The sequence below is a fragment of the Rhipicephalus microplus genome, chromosome 6 (genome assembly GCF_043290135.1).
Source record: "Rhipicephalus microplus isolate Deutch F79 chromosome 6, USDA_Rmic, whole genome shotgun sequence".
Classification (NCBI taxonomy): domain Eukaryota; kingdom Metazoa; phylum Arthropoda; class Arachnida; order Ixodida; family Ixodidae; genus Rhipicephalus; species Rhipicephalus microplus.
In genome coordinates, this window is record NC_134705.1 from 160715264 (window position 1) to 160731159 (window position 15896).

General features: G+C 48.9%; 1 protein-coding gene across 1 annotated transcript; it reads left to right on the top strand.

Moving 5' to 3' along the window:
* The first annotated feature begins 344 nt into the window (after positions 1 to 344).
* On the top strand, positions 345 to 15450 carry LOC119185849 (solute carrier family 22 member 12). Its single transcript, XM_075867887.1, has 5 exons — positions 345 to 871; positions 2919 to 3285; positions 10894 to 11199; positions 13167 to 13416; positions 14717 to 15450. Exons 1-5 carry the CDS (start codon positions 345 to 347, stop codon positions 15448 to 15450), a joined length of 2184 nt encoding a protein of 727 aa, XP_075724002.1.
* Positions 15451 to 15896: the final 446 nt, after the last annotated feature.

The window sequence follows — 15896 nt, forward strand, 5'->3', positions numbered from 1 at the left end:
AAATAAAACCAGTGTGCGTTGGGTAACCGTGGAGTGCGGTGGTTGTTCTTGTCTTCGGCGCTTCTCTTCGCCAACCCGCGTGTTCGGGCTTGTCGGCGTCCCCACCGGCCACGTACGTCTCCGTCGGCCATCTTCTTATTCTCCTTCGTCGGGACCAGCCAGCCCCCAACCCAGTAAAATCATCATCATTAACGTCGGCTGGCGCCGCGCGCGAGCCCAGAAGAAGCTCTTTGATTTCACCGCTTGGACGTGACTGCGCATCGCTCCACCGAAAAAAAATCCGCTCAGTCGTCCCCCTTCGGCCTCCAGCACCCAGCCAAACAAGGCCGCCCTGTCGTCTCAACATGGCCAACGCCGAAGATGGGCGCCGTAAGCCCTCAGACATGGCGCAGCCGTCGCCACTGTCTCCGCTGTCACCGAGTGAGCTGCGTGACGAGGCGTCCGAGACGTCGAGCAGTGAAGAACACCTGGCCGTCGTCGTCCCCTTCGCCCGACGGCCGTCGGAGTCTACGTCGACGTCGTTCCCGCAGTACCCGCTAGAGGATCAGCAGGAAGAGCTCAGGACATCCGTCGGCGAAGATGAGACGCGATCTGCATCGGTCCTGCCGGCCTCCACTCCGTTGTCCCCGCTGTCGGTCGGAGTATTGCAGGAGGCGGCTCAGACGATGCTGACCACCAGCACGGCGACGGTGAACGCGCACGCGGTCAGCACCACCATCGAGCCCTCGTCGCCGCTGGACCACGTTCTCATCATTGGCCACGGCCGGTTCCAGAAGATTGTCCTGGTCTGCACCACGCTGGCATTCTTCACGACCATCGTGCACGCTATGGCCTCGACGACGTTAGCGAGATCTGTGGACCACTGGTGCAGGTACTTCAAGCTTTTCATAGGCGAGCACAGTATAGCTGGAGAGAGGTTGTGTAGAGGGGCAGTACCGTGGTGGGGCGCGCACCCTGTTATTGATATTAGTGACCACCACCTCAAAGAGGGCGCTAACTGTGTCCTACTAGATCTTTTACGTAACTTATTAAGGCGCACAGTTATGGCCACGCACGTTTTTCGACGATAACGATGACCAAGAATCGCTGATGTTGCATTTCACCATCTCTTTACACGCCACCTGAAAGCCAGGGACCAAGGGCAAGCCTTCGTGAGCGGCACGTGATCCCTTCATTTTCAATTTTGCATCGACTGCAAAGCTGGTTCTCTTTTAGAAAACCAGCTCCCCAGTGTTACTGCAACATATTTCTTACTGTGATATATTTATAGTACTCAGTGCTCTTTTCTTTGCGTCAACGCCGTCCTTTCTTTTTCTCATTTGCTCTTTCCCTGTCCTGTGTTTCAAGTGCTGTGCTGTTGACAAGGACTATAGGGAGCCGGGGAGAGCTTCTTGCGCACACTAATGACGCTTTTTCTAGCAAATTACAATCTGATACAATATATCGCACTGCACTGTGTCGCGCGAATGTGGCATGCAAGACGACACTGAAAGAGATCCATCTGCGCAAGACGTCTGCGGAAAAGATATACTCTTCTGGATCAGATGGTTACCCCCGTTGATATATGATAATGTTGGCATTGAGCATAATTCACTAAATAATAAATTATCTGCAGAAGGATAACTCGCTTGGCAGAAAACTATCCTACTAAGCCATAGAGAAATATACATAAAGAACGGACACTTCCGTAGAGCCCTGCGGCCAAGCTAATGCGCTGCTTTCAGCCCCACGAGTGGCTTGTCAGACCCGATAATCACTTGAGCGTAAATAAAATAAGATTTTTTATCTTTTTCATGGTGGGTTTGAAATCGTACCCTCATGCTCCGAAAGCGAGTATATTTACCACTAAACTACACATCCTTTTTTCTTTCTTTATTGCTTGTGTACATACAAAAACATGAATAAAAAAGAGGTAAAAAGCGTCAAACATAACAGTCTTCTTAAAATTCCTTCATCTGTAGAAGGCTTTTTAATTGATGAAGCCATTCGGGCACCTTTTGTAGAACCTTTGGTGATTCCATGAATGAACAGACAGATAGAATGTAGCATTGCCGAACCAGACGTGCATTAACATCTGCAATGCGCACCTCCATTCTAGATTGCCATATACCGTGCAGGCCCAGTAAAGTAACTGGGTCGAAAGGTATTTCTTCTTCACTTGATACTGGTACGCCATCAAGAAGCAGATCCTTTTTAAAGTCCTTTGGAGAACATCCCAGAAAAAGACAGCATCCCAGCAGTCTCAAAAAACACGTTCGATTGTTTCCGACATTTTGCAGAGAAGGCAATCAACATTTCAAGGAACGAATAAGCCTTTTTCTTGCATCCATTCTTTCATGGGAGAGGTCCAAGTGTGCAATTTAAAGAAAAAGGATTTCGCTCCAGGTGATGCCTTCATTTTTTTTACACGGCTTAAGACAATCTGGCCTGGGCCTACACGGTATGATGTTCCACATAGGGGAACAGGAAGAGCTGTTTCTACTAGATTTTTGTATAACTTTTTGCGCGAAACCGTGCTGAGGTATACAACTTAAAAGCGCGTTTTTTGAAAGAAACATGAATCAACAACTTCATTTAGAGAACCTCCATATCGTGCTTTCATGTGACCAGGTGGTACCACAAATTCTGGCAACCGCCTTCCAAGCCTAAGCTGTATAACAGCACGTGTGAATGGGTCTCGATTATTTCGGAAGAAAAATAAACTGGCTAACTGACTGACGAAGGCACAAATGACACAAACCAAGTCCACCAGAGAGAACCCGTCTGAATAAGCCACTAAGCTACACACCCGTACTTCCGTAAAGGGAATGTATGTACAGTACATCTAAACCACGTGAATATGCCTCTTTGTGCAAAACAAATTTGTGCTCTGCACACGGCTCACGTGCAAGGCCCTTTACATTGAGCTATTGCTGCAGCCCCCCAGAAGAGTACGCCTTTGTATCCGAGGCTACCTGGAAGAAAGTCGGCATCCCAGAACACCGAGACGGCTCCGTGGTACGTCGCAGCCAGTGCCACCGGTACGACCCCCCGTTCAACCTTTTGTCGGACGAGGCCGGCCATGATGCGTCCACGGACAACCGAAGCGTGATACCCTGCGACGCTGGCTGGCACTTTGAGACGGGACCCATCTCGAACGGTCCCGATTACCACGGGCACTCCGGAAAACTCGACTTCAAACATCCGCACTCCATTGTGGTCGAGTGGAACCTGGTGTGTGGTCGTAAATGGATCGTGTCCGCACTCAGGGCTGCCTATACGGCTGGTGGGTTCGCTGGCGCTCCGGTGAGTCGCCTTCACACTGGCCCTAAGTTCGAGTCGACTCGCTAGAAATCTTGTTTATATACCGAAGTTTGAAGCTAAGCTGCTGCGAATAGAGACGGACGTAAAAATTCTCGTAGACAAACGACTGTCTGGCTATTTCTTTCTGTGTATCGGTCTATCTACGGATTATATGCCAATAAAGCCAAGGGGGCAATTACTGAAAGACACATATGTACACCCAACAGCAAGCGTTTGCAGGATGGTGGATCTACGACAAATGTGAATTTCTGCTTTATTGTTCGTAATAAAGCTGGTAACTGTATAGGTTGAATGCCAAGTGCAGTGTGTAACATTTATTTGAATATTATGATAGCAGAGAAAGTGGGAATTTAGCATTGTCAAAAATTTGGCGTCCCACAATCTTTTTCTGTTGGGCGTACCCTCTACGACTGTTACAAGCTGCCATTCCAGCGTTGCCAGCACGAAGTCGGCGACAGGAATGACCGCAGGTTAGTTCGTTCCGTACGCAAGCACAGACAGTGGAGAGATTAGAGACATGAGAACAAAAAACAAACTTTACTCTAGTGATATTGCAGCACACGGGTTCTAGTACAACACTTCAATACAACTAACTAAATACATCAACACTTGATATAACAAAAATACATATAAAAACAATTATCAGCTTACGAGAGGAAACTATTACAAACTACGCAAACTAACAACAATAGAACTACGGAGGAAAAAGTTGGAAGATATAAACAGGTGAAGGCATACGTGTGATTACCGGCAGCGTTGCGTTCCCGACGATCGGATGCGAGAAGTCGAAGAGAGTTCTGGCATGACTGCGATGTCGGCGGTGTTGCAACGCTGGTGGCTCCGGGAGGCTAGTGCTTTGAGGAGACCTCGGGCAGGTTGAGCTAACTCGAGGCGAAGTCCCGATGTCTACGTTGCAGGCGTTAATATCGCGTCACAACTAGACGAACGGCTAAGTTTATGTGGCCAGCCTATATAGAGCCACACTAAAAACTTCTAGAAGAGATACTTGTTGATCTGTTTCTAAACCATGTTAGTCAGCGACTAGTCTGCCTAGCAGGGCAAAATCCTGTGCGCTCAAATTTCCCTCGTGTCCCCTCGCTCTCTTCCTTGGGGACAAGATACCTCTACATGGGTCCAATCATGCGCGTTTCATTGTGGGAAACTCCGCTCCAAAAATATATTGACCCCACCCCTTTTTAATTAGGAGAGGGCCCTCAACTAGCGAGAGTGACAACCTGTTGGGGTGCTGTCATACGGCTTGGCCCCAGAAGTTTTCCCGTGGGAACGGTCAGACTGTTTGGCTCTCAGCCGGTGCGTCCTGTAGTCTAAACCTTTTTCGGGATACATTGCGGCCTTCCACGACCCTGCAGACGCCGCCGTAGGTACAAAGGATGAAACGTCGGCGGCGATGTTCGAAGAAGAACCCCCAATTCTGCTCTTCCCGGCTCTCTTTCACGCGCGCGCGATTCCCACGGTCAGCGGGGTAGTACGGCGCCCGTTAATTGCCGTGACGCCGGGTCGCAAATATGGCGGTCCGTGACATTCCCCCCACTTTCAGAATGTTATTCATAACATTTGCTTACACGGAGGGGAATTTTTCGACAACAAGGAACAAAACACCACCAACAAGGGAGACATGAGAACTGTCCCTCTCATACACAACATAAATAGGCATAGTGCATCAAAGTAACAACAAAAGGGAAAAAACAATTGGTAGGGTACCAGCTTCAGTTACACGCAACAATGTCAATGCGCCATACAAACAAGAAAAAGAAATAGCTGGGTATGGCCGCCATCAATACAGAATACATTGCCCGAATGTATACTACGAAACAAAACGGAACAGGTGCGCTCTTCTAGTGTAGTAAAATCTTTCAATGAACATTACAACATGTAAAAACAACCAATGTACCAAGCAAAAAGAAAATAACTCAAAATACACTTCTTATACAATGAAATACGCACATACAAACAGAAAACAAACGACGAAAGGCATAAAAAAATGACATGCTCCCCAGACCTCACGAACTATATCCGGCTCAAGTAATCGGCTCCCACGTTTTTGCTACCCTTAATATGCGTAATGGTGAACTGGTACTCTTGGAGTAGTAAAGTCCATCGAAGTACTCGAGCGTTCAGCTGATTTGCCTTTTGGATATAACTCAGATGCTGGTCGTCTGTCTGGACACAAAAATGTACTCCCTATGCGTACATGGAGAATTTCTGAATTCCCCATACCAACGCGAGACATTCGCGTTCGATAGTACTATAGAAAGCCTTCCGTGGAAGTAGCTTTCGGCTGGCATAAGCAGTGGGGTGGAGCTTGCCTTCGTGGGCCTGCTTCAGCACAGCTCCGAGACTTGTGTCCGATGCGTCCGTTCGAAGTACGAATGGTTGGTGCAAATTTCGTAGCCGTAGTATCGGCTCCGTAGAGACATGTTGTTTGAGACTTCGCAAAGCCTCCTCGTGGGCTGCTGTCCCTCTCCTCGTATATTTTCAGTAAGTTGGCGTGGAAGATTTTTCTGCCGCCAGCCGTGTCTACGATGTAGTCAGCTTCACCTTTCTTTTCCCGGACTTCAAAACGGCCCTGGATTTCAAAAGGGTTTGGACTTTTGGCTGTGTGACATCATTCGCACAAAAAAGTGGCGGATCCCCCTAAATAGAAATCGGTATAACACGAAAGTGAAACGTGTTTTTACCAAGGTAGTTGAGCGTTTACTGTGCATTGTTTCAGCAAACGCAACAAATTGCAAAGTCACGTTGAAAACGGCGGGCAGCTCTAAACTTGCAGCAGACAGCTCACGCAGAATACACGCACCACATTAGCATACATAGAACGAGCGTGGACTAACAATTGTCACAGCTCGACACTTGAAAAAGCGCTCTGTTCAACAGAAAGAGGCGGGAAGCGTGCGCACAAGTATACGCAGGACAAGCACGAACAACTGTCACAATTCTTCCTGCGCCGTGTGTCAGCAGCGTGCTCCTTTCGTACACGCAGCCACGGCAGCGTGTGAAGTGACCTTCGTCATCTCCCGAATTAGGTGTCCCATAAGCGCGCGTGCTGGAGAGACTCCGCTCCCTGGAAGCGACAGCTTTTAAAGTGCGCCCAACGCGAGCCCGTCCCGCCATCTCGTCACTGATAACGAAAACGCACTAATGTTTCGAAGCTCTGAGGACAGCCAAACGGTGTACGGTGTTTATAATTGACTTGCCATTAGCACTCCAGCCAAGGTGCACTCCGTGCCGTAGTGGTTAGCACCGGGAGCTGAAATCGATAGGTTGCTGAATCGATTACGCGCGACGAATGCTGGCTTCTAGGTTTCTTCTTTCCAATCTGCTAGTATATATTCTTCAACGTCACTTCCGAGACGGAAGCTTGTCAGCGGAGGCGTGGTGGACACCGGCATAAAGAAACACCACCTAGACTATTCACAAGGGCCCTCCAGGGAGAGCGTGACGTCACGCTAGTTGCCCACCTGCACCCCGGCCGTCGTCGCCACTCGTTCTCGTTATATCTGCTGTGGGCACTCATTGAAAGCCGGTGTTTCTTTTTTTCGTTCTTTTTTTGTTCCTGCGCGGTCTGCATTTGTTTACGCCTGCCTTTACACTTTAGTGATCAAACTGTAATAGTCAGAAATGCATTTGTAGAAGTGGTTTTATTAGGACGAAAGGCTAAAACCTACCCTACCTAATTTCTTGTTCAAGGTTTTGATTTTTCTGTCAGCTGCCTTTTTTTGTGCGGTGCTTTGAATGGTGTCATTTCGAAGTCTACAAAAGTTGTTCCGAGCGACATTTGTTGCAACACGCACTACATGCCGCACGATAGTCTCAGAGGTATGGCCATTTTCACAAGTCTCTAGCTCAACATCTCCTAGCAGTGATGTGGTAATGGAGCTTACAATGCCACGTTGGTTGTTCGACGCGAGGAACGCCTTTGCATTTTCTCCTTTGGTGAGCTTTTCGACAACAAGCGTTGTCACCAGCACCATGTGCACAGTACATGGCTGCGGAAACTTTAAGCTTCCTCTTAACAAGTTGTCAATCATTGTGTTACCTTCCACATCTATGTTCCTGCTCTCCAGGACGAGCACGCTGCTGCAAAATGCGCATGACAGCTTCTTCAGAGCTGAATGAACACAATATCCCGCGATATAAGCAACGACCTCCATGTCGTGCTTTGGGTATGTTGCGATACTTCTGTGTCACTTTCGCTGCTGATGTCTGGCTGCGGAAGCATCAGCAGCTTTTGCAGACGAATTTTTTTTTCGGATTCCAGAAGCTGCCTCACGGAAACATGATATTGTGCACCAGCAAGCTGACTGTAGCGACCGAAGCGATCTTCAGGAGTGTCAGTTTGAAATTTTCCCAGCAAGACATACTTGAACTTCAGTTCTTCTTTCTAAACAGTACCGCGACAGCTCAACAAGGGAGTAGCAAGTGAGTCTCAACGCAGAATATGTTTCCCTTGTCAAGCAGCCACGGCTCATGTTCACGCTGCTCCAAGCATCCAGCGAGTCTACCATACCACTCACTGGATTTTGAAGGGTGTCGTTCAGTCGGCGACCTTTCAAAGGGGTCTTCACGTTGACGATTTTCCACCACGTCGATATGATGTTTATGAAGAGAGCTGTTGAACTGGCACATGTGGTTTCAAGGGCATCGCCACGCGTCTCAAGTGCGTTTGATACAAATGGAATAATGACATTTAACACCAACTTTACATTTTGTCTCTCCATAGGTGTTGGATTGATTGCCTTGGAATTTAGCTTGTAGCCAAGCTTGAGAAGCGATGTCTGCTCCAGTGCATACAGCTGCCATACGCCTTCAAATGATGCTCCTTGTATTCTGGGCGGCCCGTTTGGCAATATTCCTGACAGGCTCACTTCAGAAAGTAAAAGCATATTCCTTCGTTTTTTTTGATTCATCCAGTTGTTCCTGATGCATTTCAGTATGTGCACAGGGTCTACGACATAAAACAGAGGCCGATTGTTGTCGGCTAGATGAGGATATACAATGTTTACTTCCTGTTTCTCTGAGAAAAACGACATCATTTTCCGGTTGAGGGAATTGTTGTCGGTAATTACAGCAATGACCCTGAGGCCCATAGATTCTACTTATAAAATTACTTTCTTACAGAACTCATGTAGATTTTCGGCAGTCATTTTAGCAACAGGAAGAATGTGAAGCACATCTTTGTTAGATAACAAGAGCGACTGAATCATGAAAACATGAGCGGTTGTGACTGCCTCTTGAGAATTGGCTGCAGATCCAACTATGCTGCCCCCTTTATAATCGAAGCATGGCTTGGTATGAATTTCATCAACCATTAGCGTCACCGTCTTTTCGTGCAGCTGCATGCACTTCACTCTTTCTCAAATGTAGGAGAGGAAGTTCGCTTCGTTTTTCTCCTTCAGTGGATCGCCTCCATACTTGGAACAAACGCGGCGCAGGGTTGAAGGATGGCGTAAAGTCAATGTCGACGCTGATCTGGCAAAGTTATAGGCGTGCGGAGATATAGAGTCCAGGATGCTAGAAAACACTAATGTTTCAGCACTGTAACGACGAATGGGGGCAGCGAGTGCGAGAGCTATTTGCTCATTTAGCAAACGAAACAAAGCACTGTGTTCTTCGGTCGTGTCACTGTCTTGAGACAGTTCATTCAATAAGGAGCCGATATGCTGCAACACTGACGCTGTTTTTGACGGACATGCAACTTCAGACGTCTCAGTCATGTGGTTTTCCAGCTGCTGGAGCAGTGAGGAGAACTTCCGGATGTCCTGCACTGCGTCTGGAACTGCGCCTCCGCAAGGTAATGAAACCAGCTTGATCATACTTGCTGAGACTGCAAGTGAGAGATCAGCAAGCACAGTGACGGAAAACCTCACGTGCGGTAAAGGATTATCTTCGATGCGGAGAAACATCACACAACGATCGTTGGCCTTGATGGTCCAGAAATCATTACTGCATACAGCAGAAAGCTTGCCTCTTAAGTGTTCGAAAGAGGACTCAGCCTTTCTCTCCTCTTCGCTTTTTTTGCGCATATAAAGTCCTTAATCGCTTTGCTCAAGACCTCGTCTTCCATTCCAGCTCGTTTCGAGACAGGAGATTCTCAACGATTGCGATTCATGCTCGGGTAGGACGGACAGTTCGGAAACACTGATGGTATAGCATCTGAAACTAGGCGCACCCTCTCGCTGTCGACTGTCAATGTCCGTCCCGACGCTGCGTCGAAATGTGACAGCTTTGTGATGAAGTCAGCCTCGAGGAAGTGGAGTTCACAGACCTGCGCCAAGCATAACAGTGACTTCATTACTTTCATACGAAACGGGCTAATGGGAACATTGACACGAGCCTGAGTATTTCTGTTCTATTTTACCGCACTGCCCTACCTGAAGTGCGACAAAACTACCATCGCCACTCACGATACTCACTCCGTTCAACAGAGACAGAACGCCAGTAATGCGATAGAGCCGGTAAGACAACAAACTTCAGCAGTTTCTCACCTTGGAGTGTATGCTTGGTGGGAAATCCTTTCGCGGAATGGCTTTTATCCAAGACTTCTTCCGAGCTTCATCCTTGGGGAATGCGAAAACACGCACTTTGGAACCACTGTCATAATTGCCGCGGCACTCTGGAACACAACAACGTCCCATGTCACACTGATCGATGTGTAATCACATACTCACAAATACAACACCAATAAAATAGGACACGTGGGAACGGAGGAAGACTCAGAGCAGTGCGAGGCAGCACCAAGCCTAACGCAGTCTAACTAGCGAAGCAGGTAGCGATGAAAGGCAAACCTGTCGTGGCATGTCCGCCGTTCGGGGTAAAAAAGTGCGCGGGCTGACCAACACCACCACCTGAGCGACGCGTCCTCGGCCACTGGACAGTCGGTGATATGCCCGGGGAGGGGTTGAGGCTGCCACCCAGGATCCGGTGAAGGACGACTCTTGCGACGCGTCTCACGAACAAGTAGAAGATGCGTTTAATTTACATATTTGCAAGAGAAGTACATTGAAACGAGAGTGTACAGACGCGCCTTTCCATCACAAGGGCCCAGAGTGCACTCGAGACGAGCGGGCCAGCGAAGTCCAGAGAGAGAGCACAGCGCACTCCCGACACGCTCCTTTTATAGCCGTCCGTGCACGCGCTAGACGCCGACTGTGTGTCCCAGTGCCGCGTACGTTCATTTCCTGCGGCACACACAGACGCCTCCCGTGTTCCTGCAGGACGCGGACAGCGTTTGACCGTAACGCCGATGAGCGTCCCTTGCAAGCCACCTCCTTTCTGCGCCGGTCATAACATCGGACAACTAGCGTGACGTATGCCGTCTGGAGAGAGGGGTATGAACGGGCCTTGTGAATAGTCTAGGTGGTGTTACATAAAGCACCTTGGTGTTAAAGAGAAGTGGTCATAGCTGACCTTAGAATGAATGGTAATTTCCTGGCTGCGTGCTTTCAGGAGTCTCGACCACCGATAGGCCGTGTTGTCTGACCATGCTGAAAAAGTGTTGCAGACACCCCTTACGTCTTGCATTGCCGTCGTTTTACTTTTCTCGTAATGCTTCCACGCCAACTCACCCAGGTGGCCGGCATCGCGGCAGACCGCATCGGTCGACGGCCCGTGCTGTGCTTGTGGCTCGTGCTGCTCTTCTTCGCTGGCACCATGCTCGTGTTCGCCCTCACCGTGACCGTGTTCGCCGCGCTCCGGTTCCTACTTTCGGCCGGTACTGCCGGTGTGGTCGTGGCGTCGCACGTGCTTCTGTTCGAGGTGACTGGCGCGCGCTATCGCGCCTCTTACTGCGCCGTCGCTATCGCCAGTGGCATTTTGGCTGCAGACGTCTACAGCAAGCTCATCTACGTCTGCATCCCAAACTGGCACCTGGCACAGGTATAGCTCGGCTCACTACCTGTCACATGGCTGAATCGCGCTCTCTCAAAATGAATTGGATACTCACACTCCTTCCCGCGTTCTCGCGGAGGTACACAAACAATCACCCCGATTTGTTCAGTCCACATTGCTCACAGTGTGGCATCCTTGGCCTCCCTCTTTCATATACTATGGGACTGCAGCAAGAATGATCTCCTGACCACTCCCTCATCCGAGGAGCGAGAAAGTGTACTCCACGATACGAACCTGCAAGTGAAGCTCCGCGCCATACCGCGATGAGGAGGTGGTGGCAAGGCACGGGCTGAGTACCATTCCTCTGTGAAATATTTCACTTAAACAAAGTTGCTTCTCACTCTTCTCGCTCAGTCCTGACATATAGGTAGGAGAGGACTAACGGCAGCAGGCGACGCTGGCTGACGCTGCTGCGTCTGTACCTTATAATGTGGGCGGGGTTGGGGGGGGGGGCACCGTAGCGCAGTGGTGCGTCGGGCGCGTTATTCGAAGGTCACAGCTTCGGATCCTGCTTGTGGCAAGTTATATTTTCGTCCAATTTTCTTTCTTCTCCATATTTAGATTACATTTACTGATAATAACATCCCCTGTACTTTCCCGGACATCATCTTCTGTTACTTCACATTAATATTGTGTTTCTTTAAAGTGCTACGTTTAGCTCTCTATCACGTTCCACGACTCTCCGACGAGAGGATACCTTTCTCGTAGGAGAGCTCAGTGTCATTTAGCGCGTCTCTTTAAAAGAGCGTCTCATACGTGGCTAGGCAGGGCTCACATAAAAAGATCAAGTACTGTTTTTTACAACAGTGTAGCTTGATTGAATTAACTAATCATCGTAACCTGACTAGACGCCCACTGCAAGTTGGTACATGGGCCTCTCGTGAGCCCCGGTCCAGTTCTTGGAGCTGCCACGTTATACCCGTAAACTATGGTTACCCCAATTTCGCGGGACTGTGCCTTCTTTTCCCAGAACGTCACGAGACCCATAGCGTCCCTGTCAGGATACCAATATGCCCTGGATGTGTTTCACACCATCCAGTTATAAAAATTTTGTGATCCTACGCGCGCGCTAAACAACGTACGTTACGCAAACGAAAACGAAGTTTGCACATATCGTATGCACGGAGCAATGTTAAGGTGGCTGCGAAGGGCTTTAGCCACTTTAGCTCAACTCCCCGTGAAGTACGACGGCTTTTACGAGTACATTCTGTAGCAAGAGGAAGTGTAACGAACAGAACGTAGGCAGCTCAGGTACTATATACTTCAAGGGGCGACAACAATCAGCAATGGGAGACTGTCTGGAAGATACCAAAATAAAGAGAAAAATTGATTTCGCTAGGTTTCTGGAAAAGTGCACTCCACCCCCACCCGCCGCTCGACTAATAACCCTCAATAACCAGCGGTTATCTCGCCGACACACTGCACGCCCACTTCTTTTGCTTGATATTGTTTGAACTTGACTTACAATTGACTAATCTATCGCCAATTCATTGTTGACGAATGCAAATGATTCGGTAACTCATCTGATAACTGATTCCTCAAGACGTATCGGTAGATTAGATTTTGCAGAGTACCGTTGCGATACCAACAAGTCAACACTGTTGGAAATCGATAATTGGTATTGGACCCATCTGGTTAGGAACAGACATGAAGACATTTATGTCACGTTTCTTCGGAATACGTATGTTCATATCGAATCTATCACAAACCAGACAACGGCGCACACACCCAATCGAAATTACGGAAACCTTCCATACGTCTGAACGCGTTGCTTACGTCGTATTTTATGACATGCATAACCGGACTGCTCACGCAATGATATCCACTTGTGAACCCGGCTCTCGTACTCTGACCAAAACATCTTGCTTTGATTTGCTTTTATCGTGGTCTGAGTCTTGATTTGTCTTCATTTCAACACTGTTATGGAGGCCTGAAGCAGCTCGCATGTGTCGCAGGTTGCCTTCATGATTCCCTCGTGCGGCATGATCGTCGCAGTGTATCTGATGGAGGAGTCTCCCTGCTGGCTCGTGGCCGTCTCCGAGATGCGCTACGCCGAGAGCGTTCTCGCGTGGGCGGCCGGCGTCAACAACATTGAGCCGAGCATGTTCAGACGCCGCCTCTCTCGCCTCAGGATCGAGCTGAACCAGCAGAACGAACAGCCGGCCATGCAGCAAGAACCGGAAGGCGCCATCGTCTCGGAGCACGGTGCGAACGCGTTGACTCAATCCTGCACTGGTCATTGATTGCGCATACCCAATACAAGGGGAGGAATACTGTTGGTTTTCCAGAAAGTACGCCTTGGTCACGTGCTGAAAGCCGCATGATGGCATTATGAATGATATAAAGTTGAGGCTGAATAGGGCGTTCAAATTATTTCGCTAAATCGTGAAGTTTGCGGCGTACAAAAAGGTAATCTTGTCCATCAAAATCTATAACTTTAATGCAGCTGTTCTATCGCGCGTCAGACTCGACGCGAGAGAGACAAAGGTCCCGACGAAAAAAAAAATGAGCCGCAGCGCAGGCGGAAACTCATATAACTCTTTATTACAGTGCAAATAATCAATGGAAGTACGCCCACCAGGGACAAGAGGAACCCAGTATACCACAGTAGCCTCAGCCGAAAGATACATCACGACAATTTATTTGCCATTAATACACACCTGAACGTGTGTAAAGTAATTGAGGGCAGCCCGAACAGAAACTCTTTCCATGGGTGGGCGATACAGGCACGTTGGACGGTCACGTGAAACTATGTTGCCAATTTTTTAGGACAGTGACAATGACTGAAGTTCTTATGTGATGAAGCAGAGTAACAAAGTTTCAAGGAGACGATCACTGTCGTCTGTCGCATAAACAATCCAATAACGAAAGCAGCCACCATATTTTTGTGGGAGTGTTATAGGCGACAACAGACCACCACTGACTGCCCTCAGCTCTATTTGACACGTAAAAGTGCTTCCGGCTGCCGCATGGAACCTGGTCAAAATAAAACAATTGTATAGTGGCTAGAAACTAGCCACCATAACAATAGGGCCGTAACTAGCGACACTAGATATATTAACGGGATTGCATTACAGCGCACGCCCCTCAGAAGATGGATGAATGGATACAACAGTTTCACATCCATCTATTCATCTGTTCTCTGAGAGAAAAGTGGAAAGAAATCATAGTATTTTTGCTCATTTATTTTCAAAGAAACTTTTTTAAATCGTGTTCAGTGCCACCAAAGCTTCGTTAATTCGAGCTGATGGATACAAGGAACTTTATCGATACTTGACAGAGAATGGCTAGCTCTTCGTTATCTTGCGAAATTTGAAAAATCGTGCTTCATCAGATTGAGTTTCAATTGTGTTGCTATATTCGAAAAAAAAGTAAGAACAAGATGATTGGTTGATCTTTCTGTGAAGTGTTTGCAGCTACGATGGGGTGACTGTCGTCCCCTTTAACCCACCCTTAGCGCACATTATGTCGTGTATGCAATTAACAGTCTAATGAATACTTGCAGAGGTCCGCGTCTCCGACTTGCTGTCCAAACAGCACCTGCGTCGCCGGTCTGCCGTCATATTCGGCTGCTGGTTCCTGGTGTTTGGCGCGTTCGCGCACTTCACCACGACCGACGTGTTGCGCGACAGCGAACGGGCCCGCATCGCCCTCGTCTTGCTTCGACTGCCTTGCGTCGTGGCGGACGTTTACGCCATCACGCGCGCCGGTCGACGCCTGTCCCTCGGCTTTAGCATGCTGGCACTCTCCGTCGTGGCCACCGCCTTGTCAGTGGCGGAGCTGTTCGGCGCCTCGGCGAAGCTCTCCACCGCTCTCGTACTCTCGGGGCTTCTCGCCTTCGACTTGTCCGCCGTCACGCTGTTCGCCTTCTCCGCCGAGCTGTATCCGACCGTGCTGCGCGGCACTGCGTTGGGTTGCTGCTACATGAGCGGCCACCTAGGCGCCTTCGTGGCGCCGTTCGTCAACTTGATCCCGTCTCCGCCGCTAAGGAGCGCTGCGTACGCCGTCTCGGCCGCCATGTTGCTGGTGCTGAGCGCGATGGCGTTCGCGCTGCCGGAGACGAGGCAGCTGCCACCTTCCAACACAATGCAGGGCATGCTGGCCATGGAGGAGAAATGGCTGCTCGGCTCTCCGCTGCGAGTGGCCCGAGGTGGTGGCAAGCGTCGGCGTTCTAGAACGACGTCTGTGGATGGCGTAAAGAAACAGGGGCGTGGTTCCTCCTTGAGGCAACTGCAATAAGCCAGCTAGTTTTATATCCGATGCTACAGGGCCCCGATACTATGATTTGTGTTTGCTGAACTGTATACGCTGCCTTCAGTTAAACTAACAGCCTTAAGACATTACTTACTAACTTTGACAACACGCTATGGCATCTGCATTGTGCTTTTGTTCAACTCTATAGGCCACCTTGATTTAAATTTACAGCTGTAGGATACTCGCAACTTTAATGGTATCGCGAGTGAGATTCTCTTAGTTTGCGAATTGCTTAACGCCAACTGTAGGACGTGGAAGAGAAGCAAGTGTCTCGCTGTACGCGAACTACTCGATTAAGTTAACTGTAGATTAGGATGGTTTTGATCCAATGGATTTGTATGCGAGTTGTGTTCGTCGTCGCGCATCCTCGGTCGCAGTCGATAAGCTGGCAGACCACGTGTTTAAAGACTAGTTTTAAGAACTGACGAACA